General features: G+C 42.5%; 3 protein-coding genes across 7 annotated transcripts; 2 read left to right on the top strand and 1 right to left on the bottom strand.

Annotated features, from left to right (window-relative positions):
* The first annotated feature begins 78 nt into the window (after positions 1 to 78).
* On the top strand, positions 79 to 15,344 carry LOC118413454 (protein RIC-3-like). Of its 3 annotated transcripts, none has more exons than XM_035816839.1 (7): positions 79 to 296; positions 5,035 to 5,257; positions 6,159 to 6,367; positions 9,692 to 9,872; positions 10,443 to 10,543; positions 10,935 to 11,303; positions 11,721 to 15,344. In XM_035816839.1, the coding sequence occupies exons 2-7, from the start codon at positions 5,062 to 5,064 to the stop codon at positions 12,390 to 12,392; spliced, it is 1,728 nt and encodes a 575-aa protein (XP_035672732.1). In that variant the 5' UTR covers positions 79 to 296; positions 5,035 to 5,061; the 3' UTR covers positions 12,393 to 15,344. The 3 variants fall into 3 exon arrangements, with proteins under 3 accessions (XP_035672732.1, XP_035672734.1, XP_035672733.1); XM_035816841.1 differs by having other exon boundaries at positions 89 to 296; positions 5,035 to 5,248; XM_035816840.1 differs by lacking the exon at positions 79 to 296 and adding an exon at positions 862 to 914.
* Positions 14,367 to 18,968, bottom strand: LOC118413456. 3 transcript variants are annotated; one of them, XM_035816843.1, is made up of 6 exons: positions 18,812 to 18,968; positions 17,924 to 18,134; positions 17,512 to 17,582; positions 16,959 to 17,084; positions 16,376 to 16,519; positions 14,367 to 16,015 (listed from the first exon to the last, which is right to left on the bottom strand). In XM_035816843.1, the coding sequence occupies exons 2-6, from the start codon at positions 18,103 to 18,105 to the stop codon at positions 15,696 to 15,698; spliced, it is 843 nt and encodes a 280-aa protein (XP_035672736.1). In that variant the 5' UTR covers positions 18,106 to 18,134; positions 18,812 to 18,968; the 3' UTR covers positions 14,367 to 15,695. The 3 variants fall into 3 exon arrangements, with proteins under 3 accessions (XP_035672736.1, XP_035672735.1, XP_035672738.1); XM_035816842.1 differs by lacking the exon at positions 18,812 to 18,968 and adding an exon at positions 18,462 to 18,550; XM_035816845.1 differs by lacking the exon at positions 18,812 to 18,968 and adding an exon at positions 18,237 to 18,455.
* Positions 18,969 to 21,073: 2,105 nt separating this feature from the next.
* LOC118414206 (serine-rich adhesin for platelets-like) lies at positions 21,074 to 25,569 on the top strand. The gene is made up of 4 exons (XM_035818082.1): positions 21,074 to 21,380; positions 23,396 to 23,585; positions 23,698 to 24,821; positions 25,150 to 25,569. The coding sequence occupies exons 1-4, from the start codon at positions 21,317 to 21,319 to the stop codon at positions 25,419 to 25,421; spliced, it is 1,650 nt and encodes a 549-aa protein (XP_035673975.1). The 5' UTR covers positions 21,074 to 21,316; the 3' UTR covers positions 25,422 to 25,569.
* The last annotated feature ends 122 nt before the right edge of the window (positions 25,570 to 25,691 follow it).

Below are 25,691 nucleotides of genomic sequence, written 5' to 3'. Positions count from 1 at the left end.
ATAAACAACAATTACAATTCTAAGTAAATTTATTCATTTTGGTATTCAATTACCTCTAATATTATGATAATAAATTAAGAGCTTTCCCTTTCTGAGGCAGATGTAATCGTCCATCATGTCTATTTGAAAGGTTTGAGAACATTTGTTTCATCAAGAAATGTGAGTGTCGGAGGACTATTGTTTCAGGTAACAAGATCTTCTGTTTACTTTTGCTGACGAAATCAGACTCAGTAATCACACACTGACCCACGGCCCGCCATTTTTGTTCTGGGAGTGGATTTGAGGGCTGATTTTTGGTGAGAATTTCTATGTTTTGGTGATCGTGTTTTCATCTGTGTGTTGCAAAGATGGATGGGTGGGTCGGGGAGGAAATTATCGTTAATTTTTAAACAATAACTCGTTGATAACTGTTGATACTTGTTACAACCGCGTAGTCTAGTAAGGGAGACCAACATACAACAATAGTTTGTGACTAGTAAATGCCAAGCCACGGTTAACTAAAATCTTTATTAATTTGATAACTGCATTTATTTAGGGCAAAAATTATTATGTTTGACGAATGTGTTACATGTGTAACGTTATACTTATAGTACATGCTGTCTCTGGGAACATTAGATTTGGTCACATATAGTACATTTTACATTACATGTGTATTATTGTTGCAACTGCATGCACTAGTGCCAGATGTACGAATATGATATTTCTACATAATTTATTAACGTTACAACAACTAGCCTAGTATCATGCTTGCTGCAAGAATCACAATCACGATAGCTAGCCAGGTATTCAAATTTGTTATAACTTTGAGTCTCTTTCGTCTTCTCCACAAGTATAGGACAAGGACAAAAGACTTAAAGAGCTGCTGGTACTGATAAACTCGGCTACGCGTTGTGATGCGTTTGGCACGTTTGTAGGTCAGTATGTCAGCTTTAGCCGGTACTTGAACTTGACTGAAGTCTGAAGTAGCAGTATGGCAACCTATTATCTATTGTGTACCCTTTTACTTTAGGGTTAGGCAGTAGGGACATGCTGTGTGTATGTAGAATACAACACGGGATATTCCATATCACCCACAATAGGCAATCTGACCTTTGGGAGGGTTGGGATGAGGACAATATGGAATACCCAACGTTATATTTTATTTGTATCATGCCCAACCGAACAAACTCAAGTTTATCGCCAAAAAAGAGCAAAAGATGTGACATCAATATGTACATTGTATCAACAACCTGATTCGTCAATTAGAACAAAAGAACCAGTAGGTACATTTCAATCTACATCTATGGTATACTGAGTAAAGCTTCTTGTAGGGCATAATGCTCAGAGGGTGGGGTGGTAATGGTGGTGCAACAAACTGGTGCATAGGATTGAGACATTATAGAATTTTATAAGTTCCTGAGACTGACTGAGATTGCCTAAGGACTTGATATGACACAAGGCTCTGTATATCGGTGGCCGAGGGAACCTGCATGCCCTTTTTCATATGCCATTGACAGGCTATTTGAATTTCTTGTAATTCATACAGAAAAAAAATACAACTACATGTATTGTAGTTTCATTAAATTCTTAACAATAATAAATTAGGCAAACATTAAGCATAATTCATAGGCAAGTCTCCTGAATTTGTCAGAACGCACATGATTATGGGATCCTAAATACTGCTGACATCTTGAAAGATAGCATGATTTGGTCAAAGTCTAACCATGTAACGTTAATACTAGTATGTCATCTATCTCCCCTTGCGGCAAAGTCATGCGAGAGCCACATCAGAATCAGAGCGTGCTGAGTAATAAGGTTAATCCCCAAACTAATGCTCATACTGTAATGCATTTATGACTACCAATGAGGTTATATCTCTATATAACCTCCTTGTGACTTCTAAGGTTAGCTCATTGATTAAATGCAGCCTGCCTCTGTAATGAAATTCATTATGGTCCTTTTACTGTAGACAGGTGTTTGTGTACCATGCCAACATGCTATACTCCAACTTGGTCATGGGGAGATTCAAATCCTTGACGTGAACAAAAAGCCTGTATACTAAAGCATTACATCTTCAATGAATTCCCCAAACGTTACTAGGCCTCACTTGACAAAACCTCTTTTTCCTTTTTGCCTGCAGTATTTTTACAGGGGAAATACTTCAAATAGTGTACATGTTGTTGTGACTTGACTGTGATAAAGTGTACATTCATTTTTCTCTCCAATCTGGTGGATCCTCTCCTGACTCAGCTCTTCTTTTAATGCCAGAGGAACAAGGGTGCTCTTTGCTGCCTGATACCTTGACCATGTGCCCCTTCACCCTGGAGAGCAGATAATCTTGGAAACATGCAATTTTGCAGTGCTCCCTCTTGCCATTTTTTTTTGTTTCTAGAAAAAAATCCATGACATGATTGATTACTGGCAGCCTGCCCATCCCCTGGTGCCCCCACAGATTAGGTGAAAGGTCACCATTAGAGACATGCGCAGACCCGGCAAAATGATGCCATAGAACCTGGTTTGTTAACAGTAAGTTTAGAGGCCTCTTTATTGGGAAATGTTGGCATTTTGGAGCTGGAAATTACAGGTAAGAGTTCTGGTTATTTCATTTTGCAAAAAAAGTATGTTTTTAGCCATGTTTTTGGCTTCCTGGGCAGTATAGAATATGTGTTGTTTACATTGTTTAGATGCTGTCCTCAAAAGGTCAAAAGGTCACCCGGGTGCGTTTGGCTGCTTTGCACTGTACGAAAATGCTTCAAATTTCGTAGACGGACAGTTTAGAAGCCATACTTTTCTGCCAATATGAGTTTTCCAACGACTAAACTTCAGGTAGGTGACTTTTGACAGCCTTTTTCTGACATGTTATGAATGCTGTAGGTGCCTGCCGGCTATTGGTGATCTGTACCCTCCAAGCATTTTCATATGGGTTTGAAGTTCAAGGTAGACAAGTGTCGGTCACTTCGAGTGATGCGAGGCAGGGTCGTTACAAGTTTCAAAGACTTCCCGGAGACCGTTCTCCCAGGAACAGTCCCCTGGGAGTAGTTAACTCAGGTGTCACGAGGGCTATGGTGGAGGTCTAAGACTATGGTTTGGCTCAATATTGCTTTGCAAAAAGTGGCACTTAGAAGGAAGAAATGGTATAATCTGCTACCCCAGACAGAAAGAGGCTACTGTTCCTCAATTTGGGCACCTAAATTTGTATATAAAAGCTGCTAGGCTACACTTTCAAGCATTTACTGACAGTGCATACATGCACAGAGTGGGGGGGGGGGGTGTAGGTGAGCCATTGTGGCTTATATTTCCCCTCAAATTGGTAATGTGACCCCGGGGCAAGCTTCAATTAACTCCCTTGACTTAGATTCATTGAGAAATTCTTCCATTTTAATACTTTTTTGTCCTTTTTGTCAGTTTTTCAACTTTTTGTATCCTTTGGCTATATATTGCAATATGTACTCTCATCAAGTGCTTACAGGTCTAAATTAACAGCATTTTAGTACTGATTCAGGAGCCTAAATGGAGGTAGAGTTGTCCCCTTGTGTCAAGGTGAGCAGTTTTCAACTCCCTTTCCTTTGATTGTCACTTTTGGCCAAATGACAGGGGACCTGTCCATATAGACTCAGACCACTGTCACAGCATTGAGGACAGCTCTCTATCACCTGTTATCCAAACTATTCCCAAGAGACTATTCTTTGTCAGAAATCTTTGAAACTCAGGCTAATACTGAGCAACCTTTTTCCGCACCATGTGAAATAATTGAAATTTGTCTATCTTGAACTTGAAGCCTGTAACAGGTGAAAGGTCACCATTAGAGACATGCGCAGACCCGGCAAAATGATGCCATAGAACCTGGTTTGTTAACAGTAAGTTTAGAGGCCTCTTTATTGGGAAATGTTGGCATTTTGGAGCTGGAAATTACAGGTAAGAGTTCTGGTTATTTCATTTTGCAAAAAAAGTATGTTTTTAGCCATGTTTTTGGCTTCCTGGGCAGTATAGAATATGTGTTGTTTACATTGTTTAGATGCTGTCCTCAAAAGGTCACCCGGGTGCGTTTGGCTGCTTTGCACTGTACGAAAATGCTTCAAATTTCGTAGACGGACAGTTTAGAAGCCATACTTTTCTGCCAATATGAGTTTTCCAACGACTAAACTTCAGGTAGGTGACTTTTGACAGCCTTTTTCTGACATGTTATGAATGCTGTAGGTGCCTGCCGGCTATTGGTGATCTGTACCCATTACACATCATGCCTGTGATATGGAGGCTTCCCTGGGGAGGCTGGGATAACCACAGACTGGATTAAATCATGGCCTAATTTGGCTGTCATGTGTGGCTGAATGGCAAGTGGTCAGACTGATCAATGAAAATGAAGTTGTCTGGAGTGACTATAAATTCATTAACTTTCGCTGTGGTTGTGTTTCCCAGTTGGATGAAATGAGAGGTTTTCATGGAGTTTTATTTTGAGCTATTCAAGCTACAGGGTTGTTTTTTTTATGGAGAAAAAAATTATATTTTACAAAATCTATCCAGCACTTGCATAACTGATACAGTGATAGTGATATCCTGTATATCTTATTACTAAGGACCTGTATGTCTGGCGTCTTGGTTAATAGAGGTATTGAATAACATTTTATTATGCATAATGTGTTCTATTAAAACCATAACCTCAGTGCTAGTAATTGGATTTTATGGATTATGTCATCTATCAGGAATGGATCCTGTCATGCTTGGAAAACTAACAGGTTTTTACATTAATTACACCAGGAATGACCAATGTTGACAGATACAATGTATAAAACTCCAGGAGTCCAGTAAACTAAATGAAACATGGAATGTTTAACACAACTTCAGTAGTGCTACCTAGGAACCTTGGTAGGAAAAGGTTTATCTTATATATTTTTGCTCCTAGAATCATCCGAGTATATATTTCTTCCTCTAAAGTCTTCTTCAAAATCAGATCATAAAGATTACCATGGGTTACTTTTACTACCTGGTAAGAAATATTACAAAGTTAAGTTGAAGAAGCGTGTTAAAGGTAACATTCCTTGTTCCTGTTATTTCCAGTGTTTTTGGTGAATCCCGTCCCCAGCTATGGCTGAGCGTGAGTACCAGCGTGTCCCGGACCGCCCGGCGCCCGTACCGCAGCAGGGCATCACCGGGACCCAGACCATCATCGTGGTGTGCGTGTGTGTCCTCTGTATCGCCATGGTGCTGCCCAGGTTCCTCATCCCAGAGGCTCCGGCTCCGCCCGCAAGCCAGCCCTTCCCTGGACCACACGGTAAAAAACGTAAGGAAGTGGGGTGGAACGGAGCAGGTGTAGGGTTCTGGCCAGTTAGAAGGGGTTATGCCATTTCAGCAGCGCAGTTGGGCTGTCTGGACACCTTTTACTTTAGAAATGCAGATGGTGGCAGGGACATGAGAGGGTTTTTTTAGCCACGGTGCCCACCCCATTTCTAGTCAATGAAATACCCTTTAATGGAGCAATGTGAAATGTAAAACTGCAGTCTCTGACAAGTAGTATCTCCCCCATGTAATATCTCCCCCATGCTGTTTTATTGACACTGTTGTTGAAGGAAATAGTCATGAAGTAGACCATGATAAGTCCATTTGTTCTGGTTGGCTGGAAAAGATAAACCCTCTCTTAAAAGTACTAAAGCAGCATTTCCAATGGACTTAATAGTATGTTGGTTTGTAACATGGGACATCAACTCAACATTAAAGTGAGTGGTCAGTATTCCATCCTACATGCTAGTACCTACCTTATGTTTCATTTCCGGATAATAGTTTTCAAGTTATTTAGTAAAACTACCACCTCATGGATAACTGTATTGCATCAAGTTAATTACATTCTTTGAATAGCTTTTTTAATTTTTCATAAGGCTTTTGAATTTATTACTTTGAATGTAGATAATGCTCCTTTGTATATTGAGTATGTTAAAATGGTAAGTAGGCAATAGGTTTATTACTTTTTCATTCTGCATAACATGTAAGTATGTACGCTGTTTGATATTGTGCACTCCTATGGTTCCCAAAAGGTTTCCTACCTTACATGCTCAAAATTCCACGTCCTAGGTTGTTCTGAGTCATTCCCAATTGTGTTATTTATAAAGCTGACCTGACAAATTCATAAAGACACAAGTTCACACAGCTAAACAGTGCTGAACAGGTTGTGCTCTGTCTGTCCATAGGTGGCGGGGAAGGTGCCCATGCCAGAGCCGGCTTGGATCCGATAACACGACCAGGGTTCGGCGAGCAAGCGTTCAACGAGAAGCGGATGATGCGAGCCAGTGGCGGTGAGGCGGCCCCGACCCAGACCCAGGGGCGGGGCTGGATCGGTGTGGCCCTCCCCATGTACACTGTGGGGATACTTATCTATTTCGTCTACGTTATCTACAAGGTATGCCTTTTACTTACATATCTCCCATGATCATCTCCGTAATTGTACAGTAGTACTGGTAGTTAAATTGGTTGCAGCCAAAGGCATGTTATCAAAGATTCATTGTCCTATTCATGTACAGTTTAGCAACATAGACAGCAGCTGTGAGCTGCATTTTTCATGGTTTTAAAGGCTGCAAGATTTTATAAATTATATCACATATCTTTCTGACCTTTGTGCAATGTCCAGTAAATTTCACAAAGTTCACAAGGAATTCAAAAGCTAAACTACATGTATAATATCCGTGAATAACTTCATCAGGTTGGCAATTATTCATATAGTAAGGTTCTTTTAGCACAACCAGAGAATAACTTACTTCCGACGTTTCGGTGTCTGTCAGACACCATCATCAGGGTGGAATGACGGGAACTACTTCTTGCTGCTACTTATAGCCGATGTAGGTGGCGTTGCAGCAGCAAGAATGCCATCCCAGACGTGGCTCAGCTTGTATCCCCCCTCATCTCTGTTCATGACTGGCACTGATTTTCTGATCCAAACTGCTTCTTTAATCCATCGAGTTCTTCTGTTTTCCTCTCTGTCAATGACTCTTGCCCCCTCCCAGTCTATTACGCAATTGTTTCTATGAATATGGTCTGTGACTGCCGATTTGTTCTCTGTTTGTTCTGCTGCCTTCTTCTGAGATCTTGTGTATGCACTGCCTTTGCTGTTTTGTGCCTCCTTTTTGTGTTCTTCAAGTCTGGTGTTGAATGTCCTACCCGTCTCTCCAATGTACACCTTGTCACAACTTTTGCACGGAATCTTGTAGACACAGTCTGTTTTAGAGGAGTCTTCCAGTCTGTCCTTGGGGTGCACCAACAAGTTTCTGAGCGTGGTCTTGGGCTTAACTGCCGTGGCAATGGCGTGTTTTCTGAAAATCCTTTCAAGTGTCTCTGTAATGCCTTTGACATAAGGTATGATGATCATGCCCTTAGACTTCTGTTCTTCTTTCTTCTTTTCTTTCTTGGGTTTGGGTTTGTTGGACTGATGTTGCACTCTTTTGAAAGTCCAGTCTGGGTAACCACAGAGTGACAAGGCTTGTTTGATGTGTTCGACCTCTTGTTGTCTGTCTGTTTCCTCTGTGACCACTGTTTTGCTCCTGTCCATCAGCGTTCTGATTACTCCTAGTTTCTGGTGGAGCGGATGATGGGAATTGAAGTCTAGATACTGGTCTGTGTGGGTCTTTTTTCTGTAGACCAAAAGTTTCACCGTGCCGTCTTCTCTCCTCACTAGTAAGGTGTCCAGAAAGGGTAGAGTGCCCTGATCTTCTTCCTCATGGGTGAACTTGATACTACCCGTGGGGTCTATGGAGTTTAAGTGGTCGGTAAGTTCATGTTGTGTCCCCTGTCTTATAAAATCTCTTCCAAAGTTTCGGCCTACAGTTCACAGGAGCTGTGGCCATGGCCTGCTGTTCTAGCCATTCCATGAAGAGGTTAGCTAGAACCGGGGAGACCGGGCTTCCCATCGCTGTACCGAACCGTTGTTGGTAAATGTTGCCTCTAAAACTGAAATAAGTGGTGGTGACTATGAATGTTAACAACTCCATAATGTCCTCCACTTGGAGCTTGGTTCTGTTCTTGAGGTCAGTATCAGCAAGTAGTCTATCCTTGATAATGTTGAGAGTCTCTGGCACTGGAGTGTTAGTGAAAAGTGACACTACGTCATGAGATACAAACATCTCACCCTCTTCTACTATGATGCTAGCCATTTCTTCGGCGAGGTGTTTGGAGTTTTTGATATGGTGCTCAGTTTTCCCAACCAAAGGGGCCAAAAGGTCAGCTAGCGCTCGTGACGTATTGTAACCGATCGAACCGGTGTAATCTACAATCGGTCTAAGCGGGTTGTCGGGTTTGTGTATCTTAGGAGTAGCGTACATTCTAGGAGTATTCTCTGCCGTTGGATATAAGTATCTATACTGCTCTTCCGAAATTTTCCCCCCATCTTTCAGCCTCTTTAGAATGGCTAGCAGCTTACGTTTATATTTCTGTGTTGGATCTTTGTCGAGCTTCTGGTAGGTCTTTTCGTCGGATAACATACGGTTTACCTTGGATTCGTAGTCCTCCGTGTCCATAATCACTGTCGCTTTTCCTTTGTCCGCTGGCAGTATCATAACATCCTTGTCCTTCTTCAGCTGTTGTATGGCCTTTCTTTCTTCTTTGCTGATGTTGGGAACCGGGAGTTTCGCCTTCGTCAGGACTCCTGCAACCTGCGCTCTGAGCTGTTGTGCCTCGGGCGGCGGTAAGCACAAACATGCATTTTCTGTGGCGACGATGAAATCTTCCACCGGCATTTTGTCTGGCGTCACCGCGTAGTTGAGACCTTTCTTCAAAATACCGGTCTGGTGGCTGTTTAGTACCTTCTTCGAAATGTTGACGACCCATTTTTTGAGTTGGGTGCCCGATAAATCGATGTCTTTGTCACTCTGTTCACGTTGTTTTGCGAGCTGGAGACGGGAGAACTTTTCAAGATGGCGGGTCTTTGTAGCTGTGAACTCTCGTTCCCGGGTTTTGACTACATGCGAACGTACGGCGTCATGGAGATCGGTAGGCAGTTTCGCGCGTAGATCTTCTTCAATTCTTTGTTCTTGAACTTTCAGATTAACTATTTTGTTGTTTATGACTCGAATCCGTTCCCGTACTAACGCCTTTTCTGCCTTACGGATTATTTGGTTGGCATTTTGCGTTTTGATGTTAGTCTTTAGCCTAAGGCTGGGAGGGGTGAGGTCTTCGTCTCTGCAGCGTAAGTTGTAAACCAAGTGGTTGCGATGTCGAGCGATCTTCTTTGTCTGGGACTCCCAGTCGCGGATTTGCTTGACCGTAATCTGTCCGAATTTATCTCTAACATCCGTGAATAACTTCATCAGGTTGGCAATTATTCATATAGTTCAGAATATATATTCAGAAAATCAGTGCCAGTCATGAACAGAGATGAGGGGGGATACAAGCTGAGCCACGTCTGGGATGGCATTCTTGCTGCTGCAACGCCACCTACATCGGCTATAAGTAGCAGCAAGAAGTAGTTCCCGTCATTCCACCCTGATGATGGTGTCTGACAGACACCGAAACGTCGGAAGTAAGTTATTCTCTGGTTGTCCTAAAAGAACCTTACTATATGTACATGTATAATATTTTACAGACCAGTGGAAAATCTTGGTCAATTGGTTATGCAACTTGAATTCATACGGGTCACTAGGTATACTAATACTTTAAGAGATCTAGACACTTTTGTTCAGTCACATGGACTGTGTATCATCTAGCACATTGAATACTAGTATACCACACTACCCAGATTTTCCTTAAGAAGAAGAATGAGCCGTCTCCAAGACCACAGGCAGACAGCTGGCGTGACCGAGGTTTCCGGGACATAGATGAAGCGAACGAAGCCAACCTCCTGAACCGGCTGAGTCAGGGAGACCCTTTGCAGAGGAAGCCCAACCCCATGGAGGGGATCGACAGGGGCACCACCATCAGTAAGGACGGCTCTTTACTTAAGATTCCTTGCTTCCATTAGCACTTTTGCCTTGCTGTGTTCCTGCATTTTCACAGATACTGTGACAACTGCATTTGGCTTTCACTAGAGTTTCAGTATTGCTGTGCTTCTATCAATGCAAGAAATGCTAATAAGTGTTTTCTGGTCTATGTACTGTTCATGTCTACTGTGCTTAGTTATCTTGGAATGTGATCTTACTTCATGCTGTAAAGTCAGCACTATTCAAAGGTACTACTGCTCAGGGGTAACTCTGCAATGTTGATTTAGTGAATAAAGAGTGAAAGATTGAAATGATTGATGAATACCTTAGCTTTTGTTCATTCAATTTCAAATCTTATGCTATAAAGTAGATTTTTTCTATTCACTGTTGCACTTTCCAGCAAATCAGCACAGCTAAACTAGGGCTGAAAATTTGTCACTGGTCAAAGTCAATTTGAGTCCGCTGTGCACATAACTATGCAGTATACTTCCTGCCATTGGTCATATGCTATGTTACATGATCTCTGATTGGTTAAGCACAAAGCAGCAACACTGTGATTGGTCCACGCAGGTGAGCTGGAGCTACGTCAGCTGGAGATGCGGCTGCATGAGACAGAGCGCCTGATGAACATGATGATGGAGAAGATGGGAGATGTGTCAGGAAAGCTCCAGGTAAACAAAACAAGAATTCAGATGGATGATATTTATACCTACTTTCTTTGTTTAAGGTTGTTTCATCCCACCAAATCTTGCATTAATCAGGCAATGAAATAAAATGGCAAACCACAAAAAATATGGTAGATTTTCCCCCTTCAGAGTTGGAATGGAGCCATGATAAAAAGTATGTTTATCTGTTTCTTGTAATTAGAGTGATTGATTAACTGATCAATTAATTGCTTGATTGACTAATTACTAGCAGTAGTCCTTGTCAAAACCTGTCAAATCAATAAGTGCTTTTTGATTAAACATGTTGAAGAAGCTGCTCTCACTAAAAGGCAGTTATTGAACTTATTCCTTTTATTTTTCACACCATGTTAACTGTTAGCTTTGTTGTGTACAACAGGAGGAGATGGTACGGTACCAGGAGAAGTACTTGTCGGACCAGGAGCTGAACGACCTGCCTGAAGAGGACGGCAGTGGGGAGGGGGGTCAGGAAGCACCACCAGGTGGGGAGGGGGGCGATGTTGCAGAGAAGGTTCAGGTGGAGAACGTCCACGCCTCCCTGGAGACCGAGCTTAGGAAAAGGCGCGGTCCCGGGATCGAGTTCAGCTTCACCCAGCCGGAGAGCGACCAGGGGGGTGTGGGGGATGAGGATGACCCTGACAACTACGACAAGGATGATCCCGACAACTACGACAAGTATTCCGGCTCGCTGCGCGTCGACAGGAGGGGGTCAGAGTACGAGTATGAAGAGTCTGTCCGCAGCATGGAGGTTTGTTTACTTGTTTGTGTATTCAGACTATCCGTTAGTACATATATCATAGTTACTGTTCTTCCTGGAGTCCTATTCTATGTACAATTACAGATTTATACATAAGTTTTTGTTGATTGACCTTAAATAAAAGTACAGCTGATTTAGGCTACACAGTTACTTAGAAAACTTCCTTAGAATTAATGAGAGCTAAGATGACATGACGCAAAGAGATCAGGAGTCAGCATTGTTTCATCTTACATCTTTTGTCTTTCACAAGTGCAGATTTGCCCAATAAACCTTTAACAAAATTACAGCTAATTTAGGTTACACAATTACATTTTGTATGAACATCGATAACTAAGATAAAATGTCACAGAGAGGACAGAGGTTGGTTCTGTTGCATGAACTGAACTGAACATCTTGTGTCTCTCACAGGTGCAGTACGACCCAGATTCCGAGCAGTCTTCGGTGAACGAGAGCTGGGACTTCACCGGCGAGCTTTCCGCTAAGGACCTGGAGGAGATTCAGGAGGCTGTCCAGGACTACCTCGGGGAGGAGAACCTTGTCATGGAGGGGGCGGAGGACGGGAACGTCGGGCCCAAGCTTGCGGAGGAGGTCCTTCAGGAGTTCAGCCGCCAGGATGTCTGGGATAGCGAGGAGGATGCCATCGAGCAGGACCAGGCTGCTGCAGACAAGGACCGGGATGCCGAGGAAGATGACAACGTCCAGGCTGATGAAGGTTTGCCAAACAGCGTTGCCGCAGATAATGGAAACATTGGAGGGGGTGGCGGAGAGGACATCTTTGGCTTGGGCCACGTGGAGGACGATGATATCTACGCTGACGAGGCAAGGATCGACGACGAAGACATACCTGCTCATTTCCAAGACAGTGATGATGAAGAAGAAGAAGAGCTACCTACGAAGTACAGGATTCACCAGGACAGCATTCCAGAGGCAGAGCGAACAGATGACAGGAACGTTGGAACCGCCGAGAACTCGTCAGGACCATTCCACAGTACAGGCACAGCCTCAGACAGGGCCAATATGAACACCTGGGACTGTCCTGAAGCTGACAACCTGCTGCAGGACCAGGACAACAACAACTGAAGGGACAACAAACCTAACAACCCAGCTGATGTTGCAGACAGGCATTCGGAGCTGAATGTAGATTGAAACCTTTGTCTTTTGTACTCGTAAATCTAGTAGGACTTGGGTACTCCTGCAGTATTTAGTCACCAAGACATTGAAAGTTTTGTTCTTGTGAACAACCTGGCCAAGAAAATATGCTTATCTCTGGAAAATAATGTTGTTGTTTTTCTATAATTGCATGTGGCATTACTTTCAGGCCTTTGTTCCCCTCAACACAATGTAGAGCAGTGAAGAATTTATCCAGGTTGGGAGTGAATAATGTAGAATGTTCAGAGTTGCCACCTTGTGGCCTGATAACAGTTAAGTGGCATATGTAGCAAAAGATAGGTTACAACAAGTGAAAGACATGCAAATGTAGGTGTATTCCAGTCACGTTGTCGCCAAAACTTCTAGAACATGTATGAATAGCCAAGATATACATGTATATATATATTTTCCCTACAGTAGTAGAACTGTGTATAAATACAAACTTTGTATTGTCCCTTTGGGGCAGGTTGAATATGAGATGGTACAAAAGGTAGCTTTGTTGCAGAGTCTGTATGTATGAAAGTATCAAGAGACAAATGTAAAGTTGTTGTGTAAAAGTGTTTATGATGTACGTGTACTTATAAAACTTTGTACATCTAAAGGAAGATTTCTCCTTTGCACAAGCTACTAAATCAGCCACAAGCAGGAAGTGGGTCTTACTAGGACGTGGTTACACCTGAAAGATCTATGAACTTGTTGCTAGATTTCAAGAAAGCTAATTGATGAAGCTTTTGTATGAGCGTGACACTTTGTGTTCTAAGGGTGCAGTGGTCATGTACAAGGTTGATGAATTACAGTATTATGCTACAAGAACAATTCATCTATATCCATGTGTAGAATCCCTTTGTTAATCATAGCTACCCCAGAAGTAAATAAGCGATAAGCGGTACCCCAGGAGTAAATATGTTCTTCTTTAGTATGATGTGATGTGATGTGATGTGACACTACATTTGACTCTTCACCTACCTGATAGCCTACTATATTTGTAATGGCCCGGTGGTCACAATGATGGTGTGAAATGTGGTCATGAGAGTTTGTAGCATAAGGTTAGGTCACTCAAAAGATTTAGGGTAAAGCTTCACACATTTGGTCAAGTTTGTACCACAAGCCGTATTTGTAGGTATGTATTTGACAATGCATGTGTATGTTCTTGCTGCTTTGGGGTTATGTAATATGCTGATAGAACCCCATCCAAAATCCCAATTCCAACAGTTTTATATTTTGCCTTTAAAAAGAAGAACTGTTGGCTAAAGCCTTGCAACAATGTTTGCAACAATTATTCCTGCTAAGTGGTAACCCCTCCCTCACTGAAGTTTGTTTTAATCAACATGAAGATGATGGTTAAAGCACCATGTCATAATTCTCCACCATGGTCTTCATACAGGGGTATAGATTGTAGAATTTGGCAAATATTGGTCAGGAGACACAGCTTCTGGGAAGGTCATGAGGTACATGCAGCCAGCTCACAGAGACAGTCCAAACATTCGCTTTCAATATGGTAAAGTTGATTGACTCCGGGATGACAATTTGATTACAGCTGTATATAATATCTGAGCTCCTCACTCAGTTCATGTTGAGGTCCTTTGTGATGTGTATATATTAACACTTTTGGGCATTTGTAGCAAAGATTGAGTACTTTGACATTTGTACATACATGTAGTATCATGTATGAAGTTACATGAGTGTTGAGACATTGTTGCAGTTCTGAGGTTTATTTTTTGCATTTTTCATTTGTTATTACATTTGTAGTTGCAAGATTGTGATGTCTTTCTATGTTTTGGGACACAATGATTTGAGATGCTCTATTTATTTTTTTCAATTTACAACAGCATTGCTTTTTATAGCCTACTGGTAAGTTAAAGCATACCTTTGTACTTAATGATTGAACAACAAATACACAAGACCTTACTATCAAGAACAGATTATGTTTATTGTACATGTACTTGGAACAGAGGTTGGAAAGAAATTTCCATCAGTACGTACATATGCTAGGACCCTGTATCCAACGAATTACTAGTGCTAGTACATGTATTATAATGTGAGAAGCAGTATTTCTGAGAAAGGTTAAGGATAAGTATTTATTCATTCAACCACTCCAGACCACCAGCTTAATAATGCAGCTATGTATTAACAAGGATTTCACATGTAGATAGTGCCCAGTCTATCTTTCTTTTCTGCTGTGAGATTTGATATGTCACAACTGTTGTCTCAATCACAAGTTAAGGTTTGTTTTGTCAATGAAGGTTAGACATCCAGGTAATAAGATATGCCAAAACGCAATTACTCAAGAAACTGGATATGATTTTGGAAATGGTCATACGTTTCAGATAGCATCCACTATCTAACAAGGTTTGTCGCATGTGTTTCTGGTTTGCATGTGTGAGTTGCATCGATGTTAAAAGTCCTTTGATTAATGTGTGTGTCAAGATTTCTAAATAGACCATTGTTTCATGTTTCTACACATTCATGTTGTAAAGAAGACACATTAGAACATTTTGTAGCTTTGTCTATATCCTCCAGCACACTGAAGTCTCTGTTTGGCTACCACTTGTCTATTGTTCGCAGGATTAGGCAACTGGGAGAAGCATACAGGATCTCACTGATGCCATTGGTTTTCAATGGTGCTATTTCATGAATTTGTACAAACATAAGGGAATGTGAAGATATTTGATAATTGTAATAATTACTTGTGCCACCACATCAGTCTGTTGTATACTTGGTACATCTAATATCCCTCTCACAAAAGATACACAACCATATTGTTACATTAGAAAAGATGACGATTGAACGTTTTGGTTGTAAGAATGTTCTCGACCGCTAGGTGGCAGTTCTGTCTTATACTGCACCATTTAAACTTTTGGTGTGACAATAAAGCAGATTGTTTGCCATCAAAAGTGCTCTGCTGTTTCATTGAGACTTATGCATATGTATGTTGAAAGATTTTTTTTCATAGAGAAGTTGCATAGTGGATTACGAAAGAACAATCACTACTATCTATAGCTGGCAGTACATGTCACAATAAATCGTTCAAAGCAAGGTAAATACAACGTAACTAACGTTAACTTTAGACAAATTCAACCTCCCCCTTTTTATTCATACAATGTAGTAGAAGTAGAGGAACAGACATGTTTTTCGATATAATGTGTCTATGTCAAGGAGTCGTCCTAGACAAAGCGTTCATGGACCACAGAGAGTCGTTTGAGATACATTTCCATACTCTCAACAAATAATTTCTCAACCAAACCTGATCTGTACTTTCATTCTTAGTGGTCTGCCATTAACGATGATCCACCGCCAAAAGCCCCTCCGTACAATCGGGCTGTACTCCAGCGTGCAGGGGTAGGTTTTGATGGCCCAGTTGTCCCCCATCTCCATCATGGTATCGCCCGACTGTGACATCTCCATGTCGTCCGTACAGTTAAAGGAGTTGACCATAGCGTGACAGTCCGGTACCATTTCCGACATCATGTCCGACATCATGGAGGGAAACTGGTCGACCACATCATCCATAAGTTCACACTGCCCCATCTTGGACATGAACTCCGGACAATCATCTTTGTAATTTGAGAAATCCAGTAAAAGTATCAGCATCAGTAGATAATTCTTTGCATCCGATTCTGTAAATTTCTTCTGTTCTACACGAATTTTCGATGTTTTGACTTGTATAACACCCAATAATCATCATACGTCCAATATTTAGTTCCAAAACTACAAGTGCACACAGTGAGAGAGAAACACAAAGGAGCATTATAGAGGAAATTGCTAAACTTTACAAAGGAGCATACTAACACGTGCACGTGCACACTGTGACACACATGGGGAAAAAACACACCTATCTTTACGTAAACGCGGCTTGGACTGCAATGGCTTTTACAGATTCTGAGAAAGTCATAATGCCTAAAAAAAACATGCACCTGTAAAGTCGGGGTCCTCCATTAGGCCGTCCAAAGTTTCATCAGAGAATCCCAGCGCCATCCTCTGGTCCCCGCCGTGATACTCCAGCATCACCCGCTGCCCCGTCAGCCTCCAGTGTGCGGTACGGGCACCGCATGTTGGCTCTGGGGACACGATATTTTGAACAAACATTTTTTTTTTTTAATGTCACTTCAGTTCAGTCATAATCTATATATTCGTGTTCAACCCTACCATTATTCTTATCAAAGCAAGATACATAATATTACAGCAACCAAAAAGGCTGAAATATTTACCAAAACGGGAACGCTTGGATCCTACCTATTCTTTAAAACCCAAAAAGTCTACAGATTGGGCCAAAGTTTTCAACTTAAAGGAAGGATTGTCAAGGATTTCAGGTACCATCTGCCTTACGGATAATCCCCCACTGCAGTCTTCCATCCGACTCTGCTCTGCTCTTATCTCTTATTTCTACCTCTGTCCAGTCAACGTTGGTTCCTCGTCATTGAATACACAATATTTTGACGAGGCCACCAACCGTCCTTTAATTATTATTCTCTATATCTATAGCTAGCTAAAGCCTACCGAGATACTCCAGCTCCTGTAGATGGTCCATGATGTCGTGCATCCCCATCTCGGTCGACGTCTGGTTAGACATGTCGCCCATCATGGCTGTCATGGAGGCGTTCATGGCCGGCACATCCAGTAGTTCTGTGGAGAACAGGGTATGGGGTTGTTCTACATATTCTAGCAAAGTAAAGGTAAAGTTTTCCCATACATCTAAGATGCGTAGGGTGGTGCCCATCTCCACTTCGAAGCCCTTGGGCCACACATTTGTGCAAGTCACTACAGCAGGGGGCTGGTCCGCTGGTAGTGATGTGTGTTTAACTTCCATACTCTGAGTCTTCCTCATTAGTGCTGAGTATTCTAGCAAGGAAAGGTGAAATGTTGCGTGATTCTTTTCATGAGGGTTAACGTTAGGTTTACCTATATTTCAGGTATTTGGAAACTGCCGAAACGATCAGTCAAATTTCCCAAAGGCATGATAAGTTTACAAGCTCCATGTTATTTTTGCTTTCAATAAAGTGTGTCTACTGGAAGTGATCGTTCTTCTGCGGAATAGAGAACTGGCTATCACCTTGTGTACATGTGGTGTTACAGGGTGGACCACAGTCCTCTCTGCACATTTGGCATAAATGTCGCGACAACCTGTGAACAGCCAGAATGAAAAAAAAACATAAATATCAAATGCAGGAAACCATAATTCACCTTCCATCAGTGTAAAAAAAATGATACATCAAGTTAGCAAAAATATTGCAAAAATCTTTTAATTTTCACACATAATTGGTCATGATTTTCACAAATAGCAATCTCTCCCAGACCTCCCTCAAACAAGCCTTTATATAATCATAAGCAGCATTTCGCAGCCATTTCCTTACTTATGTTATTGGACTCAACATATATGAACCTATATATGCCCCCGTCAACTTAGAGAGAAATATCCCATGACCCTGCACGGAGTAAACTCGTTAAAAACAATAACAACTCACCTGTACTTAGTGTATTGTGGAATTGAGTCCTCCCCACACAGGAAGCACCAGTGGCACACGTCTCTGTCTGACACGTCCTGCGCGATCTTGTTCCGTACCAACTTCGTCAGCCACGGCCGCCATCCCCCGTGTGTTACACATACCAAACAGGCCAATAACAACACCACACTTACGTACTTCATTGGGCAGTTACCGTCTACTCCGTAGCGTCCTATATGATAGACAGAAACACATACTCTCAACAACACTAGCTAATCTACTGCATATAGTTCTGAGTCATATGTGTCAGTGCCTGTATATCTTCCGTACATACCCGGATTGGCTGCTGTGTTTTTCTCTCGTTCGAACTGTGTGCAAGTACGGCACGCAATCCTACTCAACTGCAAGATCTACATTGGACTGGTGAATTGGATCCCGGAAGTAATTTATAAAAAGAAAATTCGTGGTTTGAATTGACGTAAAGCCGTCTTAATGCATGAGAAACGACACCACGTCGGTAAGATTCGCCAGAACGACATGAGTAATTGTTGATACCCACGTTCTCCCTTTAGGCGAAGGGCACAGGTGATATAAGGTCGGGAGAGCCGTCTAACCAGTCCCTGTCCCAACTTACACCCGTCCATGCAAAACAAACTACTAGTATTGTAACACAATGATTTGCGTTTTGTCAAACACCAAGTCATGTGTCATTCAAACACTAAGAGATGTATCCAAAAAGGCAAATTGAACGCTTTGCTAGTTTCGAGTTAAATAAAACTTTAGGAATCCAAGAGAATTTCGTAAGGTTACTCTCATTATACATTTGTAAGTTACGCCACTACTACGCACACCACGTGAAGTCCCGAAGATCAGGCTTGAAATTAAGCCATTAACATGTAGTAGACTCACCTGTAAGGGCTTCAGAGGACCCGGACAGTTAATATACGTGTGCACAGCGTGTGCTACGCGAATTACACATATGCATACACGACCATATCGTTGGTATGATCAGTGACTAACCGTCAAAGTGAGCATAGCTTCGTGACTTTCATTCAGTAGGGAGGTACCACTGGACAACTAGTAGAGGGAGGTGGTGTTAAAGTACAAACGGTCATATATTTATAACTACAGATGTATATGTATGTGTCCCATTCCTTTGCTTTCACATGTACATCTGTAGATGATGCCATGTTGGGGGGATTTATGTCTAGATTCCTACTTTTAGATACTACATTGAATAGTCTGTTCTACCATCAATGTCCTTGATTCCACTGACGAACTTTATTCTAAAGACTGGTAGTGCTAGTCTCCCAGTCATATTGCGTCACCAACACACTCATTACGTCACCACAAAGGGTACGGATGGGTAATCGACCCCAAATCAATGCTGCAAGGAAACTTACATAACGTTATTATAATGTTAGGTATTGATATTAACAATAGAAGTAAACATTTCTCTTTTCCGAAATCGTTATAATGGCTACAAGTTTACGCCCACCGCACATTTAGAACCAAGGAGGTTAAAAAAGACCTTTTTGCACAAGGTGCAAGCACACAGTAGATCGCAAGGAGGCGCATGTATTACCGTCTTGAAATATACCTGTCTTGTTGTGAAATATTTATCCGGAATACTGTAACTCCTATATGTTCGTTTCCACTACTTTTATGTTTTTAACGAAGTTAGCATTAACTCTATTAAACTTTCGTCTTTCGCCCCTTCCCTCTCTCCTCACTGGCACTACTTGTACTTACTTCATGTCTGTAGTTTTCTATGATGTACAGTATGCATTTTCATCATACATCCCAACAACACGCAATAATCGCCACAATAACAACTCAAACACAAATTCTATTCAAGAAATAAAACATTCATGATTTATTCCACATTTCTACCGCCACTTGTACTGGCATGTAACGTTATACAATTACAAACTGGATAACGTTCAAGCAAGGAGGTTGAAAAAGGAACCTCAAGGAATTACTACAAGTATAACATACTTAATTTAGTACAAGTAAGTTAACCGCTACACGGGAGCGACTTTAAACAGTTCCACCACACGAACTTCTGCTAGTCGGCGACTAGACCTGCCACTCTTCCGCGGCCCTACGTTCTTCCTGGGGAAACTAGCGATGGCGTCAGTGCCCTGTCGCTTAACTTCCTTCTCGTAGCTTTTCCTGATGGAGCGGACGGTCGATTCGCTTAGCTGCTTCCCCACTTCTTCTGACATCTGCACGGCTGTCTTCTGGGCGCCGATCTCCATGGCGAGTCGGGCGATCTTCGCTCGCGTCTCGGGCGTGTACTTCCCGTAGCTGGTACGTTTCCTCTTGCGACTGTAAAATTCCGTCAACGCCTTCTCTACTTCCCTGTTGGCAGCTGCGGTGAGCCACGGGTCCTCCGTGTCAAGAGGGTTTGGCAGCCCGGGAAAAGTTGGTGGCTCCAATGTCAAGTTCTCCGTGTCCACAGCGTCCGAGAGCTCGGGGCTGGGTTTTGGTCGCTGCTTGGACGGGCTCGTCTTGTCCACAGGGTTCGGCCGCCCGGGACTGGGTGTTGGGCGCTGCAGGGACGGGTTCGCCTTCTTCAGCCAGCTCAACATATTGCTTCGGTGATTCGCCGGTCGTTGTCTCTCGTCAAATATTCACAAAGGAATGAACCAGGTAAAACGATTGTCACAATTTATAGCTTATTCCTCAATGTTGTCTACAATGGTATTGTGAATAAGAATAGACTGATTAAAGTCTGTTGTAGCGGCGCACAATTGACTTTCAAAATTGTGAACCTTATAGAAGATACCGCCGGTGCGCTAGGGACGCGCGGCGAGAGATTGTCTTACAAAAGCCTTGACTCGCCGACGTCTGTTTGCCGACTCACCTGTTGTTCTTTAATCTATGATTCCTTCACACCTCGGTCTGTAACATCGCGCGTACAGCCGATTCGACCATTGTCTTTTGTAGCGGCTATTAATTCTTCACACACCGGTTTCTTACCGTATTATTAAAATCGCCGACTTTCTTTTTTTGCACACCTGCCGCCACCGTGAACCGCGAAAGTTTGGTAAAGGAAGTTTGGAAAAGAAATTGAATTCCAATATTCTACATATAAGCCATGCTTTTATAAGCCATGCTTTTATATACAGTTCATGTTAAAGTTGCCCCATGTCCTAATGTCATACTAAGGAGTTTGGTCATACCTTTACTTCATCCTTTTGAAAAAAAATGTTTTGAGGGCAACAGAATGTCTTTTTGTTCATTCTGCTGCCTTCGTAAGGTCAAAGGTGAACAAAGTAACTTGGCAACAGCGTCAGAGAGTGTGATGATGTCTGCTGTTCGGAACTTGGTTTTACTTCAAAAGTTGAGATTTCAGAGGCACAAACAACTTCCACATGGCTTAAGCGGTGTCAGTAGGAACATCTGAAAATGGGAACGGGCAGCAGCGCCGCTTCTAGTGGGCGCGAGGCGGCAGTGAATGTGCCAACTACAGGTGAAGTTTTGGGGGGGGGGGGGTGTACTATGCAGGCCACAGCACTGTGACGTAAATTTTATGGTTGACACCCTTGCAGACTGCAAAGATAAACGAGATAGGACGAAAAAAACAAGATGGGCAAATTTTCAAAATTGACACCATAAACACATGGCAACGCATTCAACAAGGCATTCATTCCTGTATTCGAGACGTGCACTAAATATATTGTAGTAAAATTGCCACTGTGGTAGTCTGGCATCACTTAGTAATACGTACCAAGTTAGCAACTACAGTGTCATGGTTACTGTGCACCAGTGTCACTTCTAAAATTTACATGTACAATCATTAGGCCACAACACAACCCATTTGCCTACTTGTAAACTTCGTGATGTTGACCATCCCCAGTGAGAAAAAAAATCTTGTTTTTTTCTGAAATCAAGCAAAAATTATTATTGAGTGTGCTAATGTCACACATGAAATTTATTTGCTGTGGCCTAAGCAAAAAATAGGCATGATGGTAATTTCTGCAGTGTTAGCATCTGTGGTGACTACAAAGTGTGCCATGTCACCATAGGTGGTGACAGTAACGGGGGGGATCCAATGTCCGGTAACTGTTCTAAGTGAATGCGCATGGCTTTTGTCATCGTACGTTTTACTGACAACCCATCAAAAACAATTTAAGATCTTGTTAACAACCATATAACTGTGATTTAAGCTGTATAGACATATGTTTCCTTTAACGGCAGCATTCCGAACTTTACTTTGACAGCGCGCGAAAGTTTTGGCAGGTTTGGACTTGCGTTTCAGTGGAACGTTCTAACACAAAAAAGGGGGTCCAAACTCCGATAAGTTAACAACCAATCCATCTCTGCATATCTTTAAGCATCCTATGCATGCAAAATAACACTAAGCTTCTTCAATACTATTTTTGGTCACAAATATATGCAATATTTCGAATTACGATGCATATTTAAATACGTTTACTTACAAGGATTACCTCTCACGGTGAAACCAACCTGTCGCCAAAAAGAAAAATGGCGGCACTTTGTTTACGTCTGCCTGCGATTACACTTTTTCACTTTCGGCTTCTGTATTTCCAGCTTCAACCTCGTTTTTAACAGCAGAAATGACTACAGGATTTCTTTAGTCGGTAGGGATCGATTTTCTTGAATGATTGGTACTCTACTGACGGGTTGACTAACTCCATCGTGTTGAGCATCGCTCGGCTTCCTTCATAGGTGATTGACAAAGATGGCGGGGTTGACAGGGCCGTGAACATGCGGCATAATTTAGCTCCGATTATCCAACTATAAAAGCAAAGACACGGCATAGCTGTGCTTATTTAGGAAGTTTTATAGATAGCATTCTCATCTGTGGTGGTATCTTTTCACATTTCGTATTTGACGATGAATTATTCAATAGTTTCCCGGGCCATGTTCTCGATATGTTCGCTCGTCAGCATGCACGGAAGGCGTCAAACTTGTGTACTTTTTTCAATCGTTATCTGTTGGGGCTTACCAACTTGGACACATACTCTGACTTTTCAGTTATTTACAACAAGGTTTAGTCCATAACAAGTTGCACTTATTATGTGCAGACACTTATGCATATCTCCGCAAAAATGATTTTAAAATCCTACCGGACTTTGGACCCCTACCGGACTTTGGACCCCTCCCGTTAACGTTATAGGATAAAGTGCCTTGGCAGACACAGAAAAGTTTTTTTTTTTTTAAGTTGGTTGTTAGTGTCTGTATCAGTGTAAACAGGAATACAGACAGTCAAAGTAGTGCAAATTGATCTTCAAATCTGTCAGCAGGTCGATGTTGGATTCCTATAACCAAGGGCCGAAGAAGTAACTGTGTTTATTTCATACAGAAAAACCAGGTCGTTGAATATTCTGCTGTCATGTGGCCTGGAATGTTTGTCCTTCCTTGGAACTTATACATGTGATGTGTTCAATAATGTTGGTACTAAAATCTGAAGCTAAAAGTGTTCACTGAAAAGTCACATATTCTGCTTCTTCCTGTTGCTAGGATACAAAGCCATCACTGTCACAGCCAGTCCCCATGGGGAGATCCATGCCATCACTCTGACCCCCAGGGGCGAAGGTCAGGGGGCACTGGTGCTGAGGGCATCGACCTCACAACCTGGGGTTATGGAGCTGTGCCCAGCAGGGTCACAGGCCAATGGTCAAGGGTCACATAGCACAACTGATGAAACAAGGTAGCATAGACAATATACATTGAAAGTCACCTGAATAAGTTGCAAATTTCTACAGTTAAAAATTTAATACAAGATACTCCCAGACCAATAATCTACTTTTCTTATTTTGCAGAGATAGTGTTTTTACAAACATCTTGCAGCACAACCATCAGGCCATCTCTACAGGTGACACTTCTGCGGAAACAACTTCCCTGGAAGCTACTGCTCAAACAGTAGATCCTGTCTTACATAATGGTGAAGACAGAACAGACAGCAGAGTTTCCATCAGAACTGTGACAGACCAGCCTGGACTACCGACAGCAGGTCGTTCCACCAACACATTGTCTCACACAAACACTGTTCACAGTACAGACTCAAGCAGCACTACTCAAAGAACTGGCTCCAACATTACAGATTCAGCTCATTTGCAATCCAGTGGAGAGCATCCAGACTCTGTCAGTGGAAGTGTGGGTGCAAGTGTTGGGGTACCAAACTCTGTGGCTAGGACTAGACTACTGTCTCCAGCTCTGGAAGCGGGTCAAAGGGAAAATGTACCAGCACACACAGCTCTGCATTCAGCAGACCACATGTTAAATGCTGCATCTCCGAGCCATGTAACTTCCTCCCAACCTGAATCGCATCCTCCAAATGGACAAACTCTAAACCTAAGGCAAATGAGAAGGGCACCGTTAACAAGCTTGGCACCTCACAGAACTTTACAAACTTCCTCCAGCTCAAGGTCAATGTTATCACAGCCACGTTGTCTTGACAACAGCCAGTCAGCGTACACAGCAAGCCTGTTCCATCCCGTACATGGTAGCAATGTACGGCTGGAATCTGATCAAAAAGGGCTGAAAAGTGTCGCTGCCAACGTCAGCCAAAGTATGTTCAACGGACTCGTCTTTACATACAGGCCACTGCAGCCGGGGCAGGTGCTCCTCATTTACATACTGGAAGCTGATTCGTCGATCAGCAATTTTGACTTTGGCCTGACTGCGGTGAATCCTGCAGCCCTGCAGCAGAAAGACGTGCCGTCGAGCCGCGCCGCAGCCAGCCGCAGGAAGGAGTACTGGACATTCAAATACCTGGAGAAACTGAGGAGTGGGGACAAGCTGACCTTCCTGTTGGACAAGAGCGGGAGAGTCCATTATGGGGTGAACGGGGGTGATCTACAGGTGGTGCTGGAGGTGGAGACAGGACAGCAGCTCTGGGCAGTTTTCATCCTCACTCTGTTTGTCAGGAAAATCAGGCTAGCAGGTGGGAAAGACATTTTTTTTATTACCTCCTTTTCTGATTATGTTATTTGTCCTAAGCATTGTGATTTGCTTCTACAAACTTTAAATATCATAGAGCAGGTTTGGATCAGCTGCAGGGGCCTTTCCGTCATTCTCATTGGTAGAAATGAACATATCATGTATTTTGATGTCATACAGCTTTGTAATTTTGTATGCATTGCAGTTTCTATCACCAATAAGAATAGTCTTGATCTTCTTTATTGAAAAAGAGAAAGTCCAGACTTCTTTGTCATGCAAAGAAATTTCTTTTAAGGTAGATAAATCAAAGTTTCCACATTGTTCTCCTGCAGGTGTGGTACCAGCAGATGAACCATCTCCAGCTCCCTCCTCATCTTCACCCATCCCTACAGACCATCCACCACCGGACACAGAACCTCGCCAGCCGTACCGCGATGACCAGACGTGTGCCATCTGCTATGAGCGGCCCGTGAACAGCGTAGCGTACCCATGCGGACACGTCTGCATGTGCGACATTTGCGGACTCCTCCTGAAGGTGGAAGACGCCAACTGTCCCATCTGCCGCGCTCCGTTGTTCGATGTTATCAAGATGTACAGAGCCTAACAGGCATCATTGGGATGCTACAATGGATGCTGATGCAGTTAAGAATTGAACAGTGGTTTGATACCACTGTGGGTTGAGCTTAAGAGGCATCAGTAAGATAGCACTGTGGCTAAGTCAACTGGACATTAAACAGCTTTTTTATACCACAGTCTTTGGTTCTCTTTTGAAGTTTATTTAGGACAGGAGTGCCATACCAACATACCCAATGACTTTTTAGGAGACTTATTAACAAACAGCAGTGTGATACCAGAAGGATGTCCCTGTGGCTCA

The sequence above is a fragment of the Branchiostoma floridae genome, chromosome 4, assembly GCF_000003815.2.
Source record: "Branchiostoma floridae strain S238N-H82 chromosome 4, Bfl_VNyyK, whole genome shotgun sequence".
NCBI lineage: Eukaryota > Metazoa > Chordata > Leptocardii > Amphioxiformes > Branchiostomatidae > Branchiostoma > Branchiostoma floridae.
This window is presented reverse-complemented; position numbering and strand designations above follow the sequence as displayed.